General features: G+C 45.0%; 2 protein-coding genes across 3 annotated transcripts; one reads left to right on the top strand and one right to left on the bottom strand.

The window, feature by feature from the left end:
• Positions 1-1,027: 1,027 nt before the first annotated feature.
• LOC146759093 (uncharacterized) lies at positions 1,028-1,918 on the top strand. Its single transcript, XM_085512454.1, has 3 exons — positions 1,028-1,189; positions 1,268-1,497; positions 1,584-1,918. Exons 1-3 carry the CDS (start codon positions 1,163-1,165, stop codon positions 1,717-1,719), a joined length of 393 nt encoding a protein of 130 aa, XP_085368580.1. The 5' UTR covers positions 1,028-1,162; the 3' UTR covers positions 1,720-1,918.
• Positions 1,919-2,413: 495 nt separating this feature from the next.
• LRRC40 (leucine rich repeat containing 40) lies at positions 2,414-13,991 on the bottom strand. 2 transcript variants are annotated; one of them, XM_015870876.3, is made up of 15 exons: positions 13,842-13,991; positions 12,885-13,066; positions 12,274-12,347; positions 11,295-11,424; positions 10,792-10,915; positions 10,352-10,494; positions 9,737-9,909; positions 9,363-9,453; positions 8,876-8,921; positions 7,714-7,822; positions 6,762-6,869; positions 5,072-5,182; positions 4,127-4,204; positions 3,326-3,511; positions 2,414-3,115 (listed from the first exon to the last, which is right to left on the bottom strand). In XM_015870876.3, exons 1-15 carry the CDS (start codon positions 13,984-13,986, stop codon positions 3,010-3,012), a joined length of 1,806 nt encoding a protein of 601 aa, XP_015726362.1. In that variant the 5' UTR covers positions 13,987-13,991; the 3' UTR covers positions 2,414-3,009. The 2 variants fall into 2 exon arrangements, with proteins under 2 accessions (XP_015726362.1, XP_015726364.1); XM_015870878.2 differs by having other exon boundaries at positions 12,863-13,066.
• Positions 13,992-15,310: the final 1,319 nt, after the last annotated feature.

The raw sequence follows: 15,310 nt of genomic DNA on the forward strand, positions 1-15,310 counted from the left end.
TGGCTGCGGCCATGTGTGCAGGGACAGGCAAGGTGAGCCGTTCTCCTCCGGGATGGGAGGAGCTGGGGGCAGCCAACGTGGATCTTCCCTGTAAAAGCCAATTGGAAAAGACACCATTTGTTTCTCCCAGAACTTCGGTAGTTTCTCTTAGGGAAAAAAAAGAAAAAAGAAAAAAAGAGCCTTTGCAAATCCTCTTAGGGGACAATTCACACCAATATTCCCAAAGCGAACAATATCACTGCATTAATTTACACGGCCCTCGTAAGGCTTTCCCTGCAGCGCCACGGCCCTGCAGCACAAGAGGCTTCATCCTTGTCAATTGGGGCCTTGTCTCTTTGCTGGCATACGTGGCTTTACCCCAAAACCCTGCTCAGAACAAACATTATGGGTTAAGTTTTCTACTCGTGAGTACTGTATCCAGTTCAGAACCAACAGCTTACTTTATTAAAAATTTTACCATTTTATAAAAGACATGTTTAATTATGATGGAGATGGCTGTATTGTAATTAATATTTTGAGATAATTGTGATTTTGAGCTTAAATTATATACAGAAAATGGTCATTTTTGTATGTGTTAAAAGATTGCTATATTACAAATGACTAACTGTACTTTTCAGTTTAATTACGGTATTAATGTAAATAAAGCTGAATGAAGAAATATTTACTACTTTATTAACATAGATTGTGAATGTACTTAATGTTTTTTGCAGTATAAAGACTTACTGAACTTGAAAGCTGCTTCATTTTATGTGCAAAAAGGTACTTCAAAATTCTATTTTAAATCTCTTGACTCAGTGCAATCAATTATATCATGATATAGTCGGTTAATTTGCACACGCAGGTTGTATCCTTCCAGTTTTCTTTCCTGTATGACACTGACCCGTAAGGTGCATATTGTGTTTAGAATGCATTTTGCAGATGCTTCTGTACATAAAACAAATACAGGGACTAAAACAATGCTGTGCAGTGTATAGCAGAGCCATTTTTCGGCTTTGGTGTACCCAACTTTTTCAGTATTTAAAGAAGTGTTTTGAATAACATTAAAAAAGAAAAAGTCTCTTTATTGTATAAATAATAAAAACGTCACCTTATTGTAATTAACTTTTGTCATCTTTTACTATTGGAAAGGACCCGAGTTTTCCAAATCACTGTTCTGCAAGTGATGGAAAACGAGATGGTTGTTATCTCTGTAAGTGTTCCAGAGCTCCCCTTCACCTCTAACCTCACAGCCTCACTGGCCCTGCCAGCAAACACAATAATGTTTCAGGGCTGTTTCAGGGAAAGAGGCCCTTTAACTACAGGGTACATCAGAGAAAGACCTGAGCGCCCAGGGGCTGCACGTGTTCTGTACATCACTGCTGCTGGGACACCACGTATGGTCATGGAGCGGCCGCATGCAGACAAAGAAGAGCCCAGCACGTGCTACAGCGACTTCCACTACTGCCTCGCACAGAAGGAACCAAACCGAGGGTCAGCAGCAGCAGTTCAGCCATTCACGTAAGCACAGAACAGCTCTCGATTAGTTCAACTCAAGAACAGCTCTGGCTCTTAATCACCATTCTTTTTTCTGCACAAAACTGCAGGAACGCCGCTGCCCTGCTCCCTTCCACTCAGGCACCCCGTCACTCTCTCACCCTACGTACCAACTCTGGGTCCCCCAGGACGTGTGGGCCAGGCCTGCTTCTTTTCTACCATGTCTCAGCCCCTGCTGCTGTGTGAGGTGCACCAGACGTCATCACTCTTGCTGAAAGGCGCTCGCTAAGCTTGAAGACCCTGAGGATAAGGAAGAGCAGTTTGATGTTAATTCTGGTCACATCCAAGACCCGAGGTGTTCAACTCTAAGCCATATTACATCTTTACAGCAAGAACAAGTGGAGGAAATGAAAATGCTTTCAGCCTATCCATTTTACTTGATAAAAAACACACAGCACACCCATTTGGCGTCAGCTTGCTTTCAGACGTGGAATGGAAGAATGAGGTACGGTTCTGTTCCCAGATGCAAAGATGCCTTTTACTTTAAAGCTTTTTCTTCTGTTAAATTTCATTTCAGATTGAGAAGTGAAGGGTCTGCAATTAGTTCTCGTTCAGAGGCCCAACCTGCAGCGCCTGTACCCACACAACAGAAGCACTCAGTGCAGTTTAAAAAGCCAACAAACAGAAAACCTTAGCAGTGGAAATCCACGTGGAATCTGCTTCCATTCCATGTCCATAGGCCTGCGAGAAGCAACAAATGATAGTCACAGACTAACACCAAGTAACTCCTCCTTTATGTTGTCCTCCATGCTGCGTTGCTCTTATTAATTGAGATCATTTTCATGATGGTGAAGTGCATTTAAATAAAAAAGCTGAATGTCTGTATGTTACTGGCTAAAAACTTCAATCACAGCATAAAGACTTAGAAACGAAACGTATATCCAACAGCAAACGTTTATTGTTTCAGTGCAGCTACCAACATCAGCCATGTTTTGCTCACATTCACATGGGACATGCACACAGTCTGCAGGACATTTCACACCGTATTCATCACGTTTAAAGGTTCAGGCATTTTCCATGTACAGACCAGCAACCAATGGACTGAGGCAGCGGTGAAGAGAGACCAAACACCCTACAGGAGATTATAAAACAGGTATACAAGAATCAGAAAGCTTATTTCCCCCTTTTGCTCAATTACTTTGGTGTTTACAATCCTTAAAAAAAAAACAACAAAATGGCTTAATTGTAGAAAAACATTGTCTCTATTACTAAATGCAGCTTCCAGCTGCATCCTTCCTTACAAAAAGTGTAAACATAGGTTGTGGTATTTTGAAATGCACTCCTGAGACATGCAGCCTTGAGTGGAAAATATTTTGTCGGTGAACAATTTCTTAACATGCAAACTAAGAACAGTGTTATGAATGCTTTATGGCCCAGGGCAGACCAACAGCTCACAAACAACCAGGAAGGGATGTGATTGCATCAGACAGGATGATACTCTGCTTTCCATTCAGAACTGCACAGGGAAACAGCCCATCAAGTGGGGATCCGGCTTCTGAGGTACTCCAGCACTGCAGCTGTTCCTTTTGCCAGAATGGCTGCTCGGGGAGTACGGAATGGATTTCCTTCTAAAAGGAGCGTCCTGGAAAGACAGAGATGTGCAGTTATTCGTACTCAGGCTTTTCCTTCTTGCAGCACATTCACACACTGTATATGGGGATAAGAATCATTTGAAATCCTTAAGCCCTCTTTTGTTCTTCCAGAATGATTTTAACTTCTGCTACCTTAATTCATACTGACATACCAGGCAGAATATGCTTTTAGAAAACAAGTCCCCACTTACAATACACACCTCAGAGACTCACAGTTCCCGAGTTCAGGTGGCACCTGGAGAAGGTCATTGTTCTGAAGGTCCAACGTCCCGAGCTGCTCCATCTTCTTCAGCTGCAGAGGGTCTACAGACCCCACCTGGTTGTTACTGAGCAGGATGGTCTCCAGTGTGAGGATGTGGTAAAGGACACTGGGAAATACTTTAAATCTTCAGAAGGAAGGGATGAAAGTCAGAAATAGGGTGATCAATAAAACGAACAATGTTTTAAACAGTATTTCAGCACTGTTAACTGAAAGTAAAAATCTACATGTGCTGCTGTTTAAACTGATTTAAAAAAGCCAAAAAACTGGATGGAATTTGCACCATAGACAGCTCAGCACCCATAGCAGAACTACAGGCCAAGACCACCCATTTTATGACCGTGAGTGGCAGTGCTTGTCACACAGAAAGTGATTGCAGTGCAAAGAAGAGAGCAGTGTGAGCAATTGCAGGACTGCTCAGGGACACCACTGCCCTGCTGTTTTTCTTATCACTGGACCTGATGTATTATGGGTGCTACAGGGTGGTCCCGCTGGCATCCACTTCTGTTATATTGCCCACAGGTCTGTTTAATCCCTTTTTTAACCAGCTTCTGCTGTCTCTCTCCAAAACCTGTGATAGAAAATTCCAAGCATATGCCACCACTGTGTAAAGATGCACATTCCCTTCAACTGTTCTAAGCTCACAGTTAGCTGAAGCTCTTTCTCATTCTTACCTCACATTAAAATCACACTGAATTCTTTTTATTGTTATTAAAAAAAAACAACTGAAATAGTTGCTCACCTATTGAAAGATAGATTTATTACTTGTAGTCTTGTCAGTGCCTCCATTTCCTCAGGTAAAGACGTCAAAACATTATTTCTGTGTATCAAATTAAGATAAAGAATAATGAACAACTTCTAAGAAGTTTTAGGTAAGAATTCAGATGAAGAACACCCATGTTTATCGGAGCTAACGAGTTCTTTAAGATCACTAAAAATGGATCAAGATGGCAAACCAAGTTCATATTCCCAAGTTTAGCAGTAAGGAAACAGAAATCCTGTTCTCTAAGGACTCCCAAACATTTCTGAGCACCTAACAATTCCAGAAACACGCCTGGCAGTTCAGCAAGTTGGGTCTCAGAGGGAAGTTTATGAAACAGTCCCATATTGGTGCCAAGGTCAATTGCTGAGATAACCCTACACCTCTTGAAAATTCACGGCACCTGATATCCATTGGCTCCAACAAACTCATCCTGTTGTGGAAAGGAAGCCATTCAGAAGCTCCATACAAAGAAGATGGGTTTGTACAGACAAACAAGGCATCCTTTGAGTGTGACATGAAGATTCATTACAGGAAAATTATTCATTGAAAGATGCTCCAGTTCCAGGTAAAACACCAGAGTTGATACCTTCACTGTAATACTTCCCACATCTATTCCCAGAATTGTTTTCTGTTTTGTTTCTAAATATCACTCTTAACCTCCCTGAGAAGCTTTCAATGCCTGACACAAGACCTTTCACCACAGCAAGTCTTAGAGCTTGCCCACTGTTTTCTGTGTTTCTCTTTAACTGATGCTTAAATCTGGGCCACTTTCTATTTCAGATCTGCTGGTCATTCAACTGGCAGGGAGCCCTTTTGGGAAATGAAACATTATTTCACTACTGCTATTCCACTGCAACAGATGGCTGGTTTAAAGAGGCATGAAAACAAGTCACTGGGAAAGGAAGTCCAACACTCATCACAAACCTGATATCCAAATGTGTCAATTTATGAAGCGTGCACAGCTCCAAGGAAACAGAGGAGATTTTATTGAAGCCAAAGTTGACATCACAGACTGAGTCTTTCAGCTCCACGATCCTGAAACCCAACATGAATATACTTTTACTATGGAAGCTCATGTTTGCATTCCAAGTTACTGAAAAAACTGTTATTCTAGAATTCTACAGATCATGGAACTTCCTCTGGCTCTTGACATTTCAGAAGCCATTTGGAGAGTGGAAATTTTACCTGTGAAAACAGCCTGTCCTGGATTCTTACACTTGATGTAAAAACAAAGCTCAGAATCACTTTACTAACGCTTGTAGAAGGGTCAGTTTCCTCTCACAGATCAGGACACTAAGTTTTGCTATGAAGGCTTGTTTTTTTGAAAGGAGTTAAGAAAGATTTCAGAAATTATGGCACAAATGACCATCACTGGCATCTCCTGTGAATGTCTCAACAAAATGTTATCCATCTTCTTCATGCAGTCATACAGAAAGAGACTATTTCTTTTGTACCATCTTTCTGTTCCACACTTCTGCTGTTACAAATTGCAGGAAATACAGCCTCAGCCCCACTGCATCCTGTGAAAGGAATGTTATATCAAGATGCTTTGATGTAAAGTATTTAAGAGCTCAAAAATTTAGTTGCTGAATCTCTGTAACAGAACCTCTGTTGTAACACTAGAAGCAAAAGGCAATTAAACAAACTAAATATCTATCTCTCCCATCTGGACTGTCGCTGCATTCCTTGGCACCTAGCAGAGAACACACACCTACACCTTCCTCCCTGCTGTGCAGAGGAGCCTCTAACAGCAAACAAGCATGGGAGGCTCAACATTCCTTCACCAAACTGTACCAACAAGAGATTTTTCTTCTATAATAGACAACACCTCATTAATTTCTATGTGCTAAAGGTTAATTGTTCAGTGCATTTGTGTCCAAGAATTAAAGTCACCCACACAAATGCAGTGGTATTTTTAAAAACAAGTTGTTCTTAGGGTTACAGAATGCAGTGAGGCTCCTTCCTGCACAACACCAGTATTTGTTACCACTGCTGTCAGCAGGAGGCTCTTCCTTGAGATGAAGCAACAAGTGCAAAAGCATCCAATGCTATGGGATGGGACCAATACCTATCAAGCAAAATGGCATGGAAATTGTTCAGGCTTCCTTAAAAAAGAGAAAAGCTGTCTGAAGAAAGTGAATCCTAAAAGGACCTCTTCTCTAGCACAAAGCTATCATTTCACAGCTTACACATGCATTATCTTCACATGAGAGGACCACTTTGTAGAGAAAACAATACTAGACTGTAGTTAAGTACACCACTTGATTATGATGAGAAGTCACACTGGAGTCTGCCCTTACTCATTTAGATAATGCTTAATAGTGCAGTACAAAGGACAACGTACAATGAAAGCACTGTTGAATACAGCCAAGCTTCATTTTACTGAGATCTTCATGCAGATGAATGGACCCTCCTGCATGCCACTCACACTAGAAATGCCAGTGTATTATTCAGCATCCCTGTTATATTCTCTGTGTGTGTTTGTACACATACAGAGGAAAAAGTGTAAACATCCTCGATTAGGAAAAAAAAACAAACCAAAGCCAACACAAGATGCTGAGGAACAAAATGGGAAAAAAAAGCAGCATGTAAAGAACGATCTCTACAGAAGTACCTTGGGGGAATGGCAGCCAGCTGGTTTTTGCTGAAGTTGACACTGGTGACAGGATTGCTTCCAACCGCGTTGAACACGTCATCAGGGATCACAGCCACCTGCTTCTCACTGAGCAATAAAGGCAGGTAGCTAAGTAACAAGTTCATCATCTCTCATTTACTAACAAGACACACTGAGAAAATGATGAGCAGCAGAACGGATACATGGGTATCTACAAACTGAAGTCCTCAAAGGACTGTTAATGAGAAAGCCAACCGATCACTGCACCACACTACGTCATCTGGGCAATAATGTCATTTCACCCCGACAACCTGACCTGTTAGCTGGCTTAAGAACATTCATTAAGAGCTGAATTAGGTCACTACCTCTGCACACATGCCCTATATTAGGCCAGAAACTGCAGCAGATAGGTATTAAACAGGTTTCCCCCACAGATGAGAAAATATTCCCCCGCAGTGATGTGCAGCTCATGTAAGCACTGAATTTGGACCTCCTGAACATTTACAGTGACTAAAGCCATCCCAACCCTTTCACTACAGTCACGTCCTTTCAGCATTCCAGCTCTTTGCAGAACTGTGCATTTTATCTGGCAGTTCTCAGCAAGTATGGATTTTATGGTTTTCTCACCCCTTCCTAACCTAACAAGTTAAATCATTAGTTAATTTAAGAACAAACTGATAATATGTGACATGTTCTGAGACTGACTGTTACTAACTAAGGAAGTGTAAAAAAAAGCATCTGAAAAGATGAAGTATTTCAGTGAATTAAAAAGAATGGAACTATGAAACATGGCATTTTAAATCCTACTCCTGAACACCCAAATTGTAAGTGCAAAATGCATCAGTACAGCAGAATCTGTAGACGGGCTGGTATCTATCATTAAGTTAATCTTAAAAGTTACAGGAAAGCTTTCTTCCAGCTCTAGAAACAGGTAATATTTCAAACCACATACCTATATTCCAGTAATTTCAGTGTAGTTATGGCATGCACATTAATCCTGGACTCACTGGGGAGAGTCATGGCTGTCACAGGAGGCTCTTCGTTTGGGCTGGTTATGTCATCTGGAAGGAACACAGAACAGTCACATAACCTTGTTCTGTACATCCAGGCTGTGGCATTATCCCCTCGGAACTCACAGGCACTTCAGAATGGTGAAGCTTCGCTAGAAGCCCAAATGTATGATAAATCTAATTGCCACTAAATGAAGGATGCTACAAGAAATTCATGAATTAAAGCCTACCAACTTGCACCTATGCCCAACTAGTAATTCCTTCATGAAGACCAACAAGGTTAGAGGCCCTTGCTCAATCTAAGCCTCTGCATGCATGGGTCTGCTGCTGCTCCTGGTTTAGCTCCTCTTAAATGCTCAGAAATGTACGATAAAACCACATACACTAAAATCCATGCTAGACCTTAGCTTGTTTTGTCATCCTCAAGTATAAAAACTATCACAGGTTAGCAGAAGAGCATTTAAGTACGTACTCAAGCATCCAGTTCACTTTTGCAAAGTCATTAATACATCCGATTTGTGTGGAATTGGACACTTTGAAGCAATTTTACATGCTGCAGTAACCCAATTAATGCTGCCATCCTCTGGCAGATGGCAAGAAAGCCCAATCATAAGTCACACACATCATTCCCAATACAATTTTCCTACGTGTATCACCAAGACCCCCCCCAAATTAAAAGGGAACTGCGGGACCGTACTGCCCACACTATCACATGAACAAATACCACATGATACCTTTGCAAAGTCTCAGCTACACTTCTAAATTGTGGCAAATCCAACAGACAGCAAGCTGCAAATGAAGAATCTATTATGGAAATTCCCATGATGTCCAAGGGAAAAAAAAACAAACAAAAAACAACTTGAATTCTTCATCCAAAACACACACAGGGACCTGGGAAAAATACTTAATGTCGCTTTTCTAAGTGATGACTCTCCGTAAAGAATGTTATGTTATCCAACAGAGTAAGAAAAGGAACAGCACAGAAATACAGAGCAAACTGTTGAGTACAGAAACCTGTCATTGCAGGGTAACTGGAAGAAACTGGCAACATTTTAATTTCTTAGAAAGATTCTCTTGCAGATGTGACTCAGTAAAGCAACATACCTTGGATTCTGCTCCTCAGGTATTTCAGAAGTTCCTGGGTGCCTTTCTTTAGAAAAAAAGAAAGGAAGGAAGAAGGAACAAAATGTCAACAAGCATTTACCAGCCAGTATTTACACAGCTGTTCTGACAATGAAGACCAACAATTTCAGTCCCATAAACGGAGCTCATAGCACAGCTGGTTATAAAAGCTACCCAATTGCTCCTGTAGAAAAACCCTGTTTGCAACAGCTTCATGTCCTTGTTTCTTTAGAACTTTGTGTGTTTATTCCAGCTGAAAATTCCCAGCCCCATGTTACTACTGCAGGCTCCATATTCTTAGTTTTTCATCTGAAGTTCCTTGGCCAGCTCCAAGAGCAAGGAAGAACCATTCAAATGAACCCAGCCTTCTCTAAAAATCTACAGCATAATGATGCTTGAAGAAGAAATTCACTGTTTGAACGGTGACTGCAACATCACCAGCTTTCCTGTACTATCTAAACGAGCTTACTTGCAGAAGGTCTCTCCGAATGGTTCTCAAAGGATTTCCCTCCAATGCCAGGAATTTCAACTGAGAAAGGTTCCCCAGTGTGTAAGGCAATCTGCAAACAGAAACAACCCATTTCAGATCAGAGCTGCTTCAGTACAAATCCCAAGCACTGGCAATTGTTTGACAGAAGGCCTGGTATTCTGACGCTCGGATTCTAACAAAAAGATACGGAACATCTCACATTTAAGAAAGGCAACATTTCCAAACCAATGAAATGGAGCCTTCATTTTACAGCCCAGGCCTTTTTCAATAACTGAAATACATCACCTATACATGGTGTATCCACAGATGCCACGAGGAAGGCCTCATCACAGACACATGCATTTCTTTATTACCTACTGATATCATTGTTGGCCAGGTCAAGTCGCTCCAGCTTCTGGAGTAGAGTGATTTCGTCAGGAACTGATTTTATCTTGTTGTCTCGAAGTTCCAACACAGAAAGAGAATTCAGGTGCTTAAGATTTTCTGCATTTAGTATTTCAATCTGATTTTCACCAGCATGTAATTCCTATGGAGACAAAGATCGCTCACAGTCCCAAATGGTTCTTTAAACCAAGAAGAGACATTTGCTGCTAGATGTGCTATATAAATACACAACCTCACATACCAGCAGGAACTGTGACAGAAAATGCTGGAATAAGTGCAGAGTTTGGAGTTATGCTGAACTATGGCATCTACATTCTGAGATGGATTTGGGTTTCAGTTATATAGCCAGTGACACAAACATCCAATTGGCCTGAACACATAGCTATTACATGAGTAACACATTTGGACAGTAAGACTAAATGCAAACGGGTACGTATTAAATAGAGTTCTACACACAGATTTATTAACTTCTGACTGCAGCAATTCACGATCACTTGTATGTGAGCAATGCATACAATATACAATCACTACTCCAGAAGCTCACTGCAAACACATTAACAGCACTGCAACAACTCAAACCTCACCTTCAGTAATTTGCACGAAGGAAGTTCTGGCAAGGAACGCAGTTTATTCTTTCTCAGATACAGCTGCTCCAAAGATGCCATAGTTGCCAGCTCAGAAGGTACAGTTTCCAGGTAGTTTTTCGTACAATCCAGTTGTCTTAAGTCTACAGAATAATAAAAGAAAATAGAAATAATTTTCTGCAGAAGTATTGGTATCTAATGCTTACACTTTTCTAGTAGTTCCCTGTAGTTTGTCAAGCAATACCAACTACAGAAGGACGTCAGTTTGATACATGGGAGCTTTTTTGTTTTGTTTTAAATAATTCTAAGCCAGTCCTCTTGAGAAGACTTTAAACTCCTCAGAACCTACTTTCATAACCTGGAATATTATGTAATGTATTTCTGAACATAACTACAGAACCGGCTGTCTGACATTTAACAACCCGAGGAAACTCACTCACTTTTCATTGTGCTGATATCTGCAGGCAGGTTTTTGAGTTGATTACAAGCCAAATTGAGTCGCACCAAGTTAATGAGCAAAGCAAAACTTGTTGGAATGTCTGTAAGATGATTGTTGGACAGATCCTGAAGAGCAAAGAGAAAGAGGTTATAAATAGAGGCGTTTAAATTATCCCCTGGGTACTGCTGGTACAAAGTTAATTACTGGCAGAATATTGCAACTAGACTGCTGACACCTCCAGGATTTCCCTGGTAGAAATGTGAATGGAAGAGATAAGTCTCCCATGACAGACAGGTCACAGGGGACCTGACTGTTCCTAAAATATTTGGAAAATCCAAATCAAAACTTGGTTGCAAGCACATACACAAAGACATAACAGCTGATAAGCACCATGAATTATTGAATATTTGTAAGGTTTTAAGAGTTCTCTTTCAATTAGCAGTAAAACACAGCTAGGTGGGTGTTTCTGAACAAACCAGTGTTTGTCAATAAGTTGTAATTTACCAGTTCTTCTAAACCGACGAGCTGTCCAAACCCATCTGGCAGGTGGCTCAGCTCGTTGTGCTGTAGAAGAAGGCTCTTCAAATGCGACAACTGCAGCAGTTCTTCCGGGACACTCTTCAGCTGGTTGTGGCTTGCATTCAAATGTGGAAAGCAAAGAGAATTAACAATTGTTTAAGAGATCTGAGAATAAACATAGAAACTTCTGCTACACGTGATGCTGCCCCAACTGGGGTTACTACATGCACAACCATCTGAGATGCAGACTTTCAGACCCCAGAGCAAGTAAGAAGCACACCCAATATTTGATGCATCCCATAACTCTGTACCTGGCACAGACTAACTGTCTGTTGCATCTGCAAAACATTTCCACATCACAGCGTGCATGTAGGCGTGCTGCACAGGACGCCATCACCCTTAAGGAAATCTCCCTCTTACAACTATTGCAGCCCTCTACAATGGAGTAGCTGCCTAAGAGAAGATCAATTTCCTTGTTAAAGAATACTCTTCATCCACATCTGAATCTACAATATTCCAGCTGCACCTGATGTTTGTTCATGGCAGGGCTCACAGACAAAAACACGCCCTCTCCTCATGTACAAACATCTGCAAACAGAACAACATGAAAGTTACAGCCCATATGATATCTATGGCTATTTCCAATCTATATAGTCAGGAAAAAGCATTTTTATTCCTTTCAAAGAAAGCTCCCATACTGAAGCAAATGACTGTCAATGCTGCTTTTGTGTGACTATTCCAAGTATCAGTACCCAGCTTCCAAATAAGACTGTGGGTTTTGAGTATTAGTCAAAATTACCTTGACAAACCTCAGATCATTAGTTTCAATCCAAAACATATAATTCTCAATACCCGTTTTCTGTTTAAAAAATAAATTAATTGACTTTTCTGAAAATTAAATCTGTTTTACTACAATCCCTCGTGTGCATCTTGAAAAGCAGTGCTCTACGTTTGTAACAAGTACCTGACATCAAGTTTCTGCAGGTTTTCCAGCTGTCCCAAGGCAGAAGGCAGAGCTGTCAGCTGATTATCATGGACCTGGAAGGTAAAAGTTTGGCAGCACTTACTGAGTCACACCTTGCAGGTTTTCTCCCACCCGCTCTGCAACAAAGCTGAACTCGTGCACAAAGTTATTCTGTGCATCAACACCTGTGTACACTCCTCTGTGCCATTCAGTCCACTCTCTACACCTGTGCACATTCCTTCCTCTGTACAGTTACCAACAGCAGCACTTCAACTGCCAGTCTCGTAAGGTTCTACTTAATGGAGAGTAAGCCCTGAGAGGTCACGTTATTTGGTATGAGGTGTGCAGAAGCACATCACAGGTGTCTGCACGCAGCAGCAGCTCTTCCAGCGCTCACAATTGGGCTCCTCAGACCTTCCTGCACAACATTACCCACTGCCTGTGTGCAAACCACTGTATCAGCAGGGAGATAGGGAGCAGCCCTGGGAATACACCAGCACTGCTTCTACACATCCACTGCTGCACGAAATGGAAAACAAGGATGTAAAGCCATGCTGTCCCACACTGCACAGTGATGCTGTGATCTTACTGTAACTGATGCTGGTACATACATCCAGCACGGTGAGTGCGGGCAGCAGCTGGATGTCTTCAGACAGGGACCGCAGCTGGTTGGAGGCCAGGATGAGCTTGGTCAGGTCGGTCTGCTCCCACCAGCGCTCAGCAGCACCGAAGGACACGTTGTGCTGGGCTTCCTGCGGGGTGTCCACGTTGATCCTCCACACGTGCTGTGGCACTGCAATGACAGCAGCAGAGCACAGCGCTCAGCACAGCGCACAGCGCTCAGCACAGCGCTCAGCACAGCGCTCAGCACGGCGCTCAGCACGGCGCTCAGCACAGCGCTCAGCACAGCGCTCAGCACAGCGCTCAGCACAGAGCTCAGCACAGCGCTCAGCACAGGGCTCAGCACAGGGCTCAGCACAGCGCTCAGCACAGCGCTCAGCACAGCGCTCAGCACAGCGCTCAGCACAGCGCCCAGCACGGCGCCCAGCACGGCGCTCAGCACGGCGCTCAGCACAGCGCCCAGCACAGCGCTCAGCACAGAGCTCAGCACAGCGCTCAGCACAGCGCTCAGCACAGCGCTCAGCACAGCGCTCAGCACAGCGCTCAGCACAGAGCTCAGCACAGCGCTCAGCACAGAGCTCAGCACAGCGCTCAGCACAGCGCTCAGCACAGCGCCCAGCACAGCGCTCAGCACAGCGCCCAGCACAGCGCTCAGCACAGCGCTCAGCACAGGGCTCAGCACAGCGCTCAGCACAGCGCTCAGCACAGCGCTCAGCACAGCGCCCAGCACAGCGCTCAGCACAGCGCTCAGCACAGCGCCCAGCACAGCGCTCAGCACAGCGCCCAGCACAGCGCTCAGCACAGCGCTCAGCACAGCGCTCAGCACAGCGCTCAGCACAGCGCTCAGCACAGCGCATCACACCCTGCTCGCACCGGCGGCTCCTCAGGGCTCTGCCCCGGCCCGTCCCGCATCCCGCCGGCTCCACACGCCGTGTCCCCGCGCTCACCGTCTCCGAGGCCGCGTCCCGCCAGGTTGAGCTGCCCGCTCTTCCTGGCCGCCCGGATCAGCCCGTAGGGCACCGCGCTGCTCTGCTCCTCCGCCCGCCTGAATCCAGCTCGCGGATCTCCCTCCCTCGCCCTCCGCGCCGCCATCCCGCACCGCCCCGCACGGCACAGCGGGCGGAGCTGCGCACAGCGGGACGGGGCGTGTTGGCTCCGTGTGCACGGACCGCCCCGTGTCGCCATTTGCCGTCCGGAGCCGCCACCCCGAAATGGTGTCAGTGGTGTCAGTGGTGTCAATGGTGTCAGTGGTGTCAGTGGTGTCACGGCGGAGGATGGCGAGAGTGGAGTTTGTGGCGGAGACTGGGATGCAGAACGGGAGGATGGGACACATCACCTCTCTGCAGCCCCTTGAAAGGAGTGGATCTGGAAATATCATGGAATCATTGAATGGCGTGACTTGGGAGGGACCGTGAGGATCATCGAGGTCCAGCACAGCCCGCTGCAGGCAGCAGTGCCGACCTCCACGTGTAACAGCAGCACAGGCTGCCCAGGGCCCCGTCCAACCTGCTCTGTACACCTCCAGGATGGACGGGGCATCCACAGCCCCTCGGATCTGTTCCAGCACCTCAACACTCACAGTACAGAACTACCCCTGACATCCAGCCTACACCTTCCTGCACTGAACTTAAGGAAAACATTTTAAACATACGTGTTAAGGATTCCAACTCAAAAGGCGCTTGTACTTCAACTCCTCATTTGTTTTTCCTCTTCCCTTTAGCACAGAGCTGGAAACATTGCTGTGTGCCCAGCCCTGGCAGCAGGAATGGACGGCACCGGCACTGCCAGCACACACGGGGACAGACAGAGCTGGGAACATCCCATAGACACACAGTGCTGGGAACATCCCATAGACACACAGCGCTGGGAACATCCCATAGACACACAGCGCTGGGCTTCTCCTCTGCGTGTTCCCTAAGCACACAGTGCCCAGGTCCCGCTGTTTGGCTGCTGTCAGCCGTCCCGTCGGACCATCTGCAGTCCCGCTGTGCTGTCCCTCATCTCCCGGTCGGTCCCTATGGATCCCTATGGTTCCCTATGTTTCCCTATGGATCCCGTTGGTTCCCTATGGATCCCTATGGATCCCTATGTTTCCCTATGGATCCCTATGGTTCCCTATGGTTCCCCATGGATCCCTATGGATCCCTATGGTTCCCATTGGATCCCATTGGTTCCCGTTCCCACCCATCGCCCCATTCCGCCCCTCAGGCCCAATCCCGCTCTGCGCGTGCGCGATGTGTCCCGCGCGCCCCTGGGCGCCCAACGCGCGTGCACGGAGGCGGAGCGGCGCCGTCCGCTGGCTGCGCATGCGCTGTCACTGCGCAGTGCCGGGCGGGGCAGGGGACACGCGCATGCGCAGTCTCCGGTGCCGTGCGCCGTGAGGCCGCGTGCGTCGGCGGGGCGCTCGATCTGCGCG

The sequence above is a fragment of the Coturnix japonica genome, chromosome 11 (genome assembly GCF_054131305.1).
Source record: "Coturnix japonica strain WE chromosome 11, WE-NBRP24, whole genome shotgun sequence".
Classification (NCBI taxonomy): domain Eukaryota; kingdom Metazoa; phylum Chordata; class Aves; order Galliformes; family Phasianidae; genus Coturnix; species Coturnix japonica.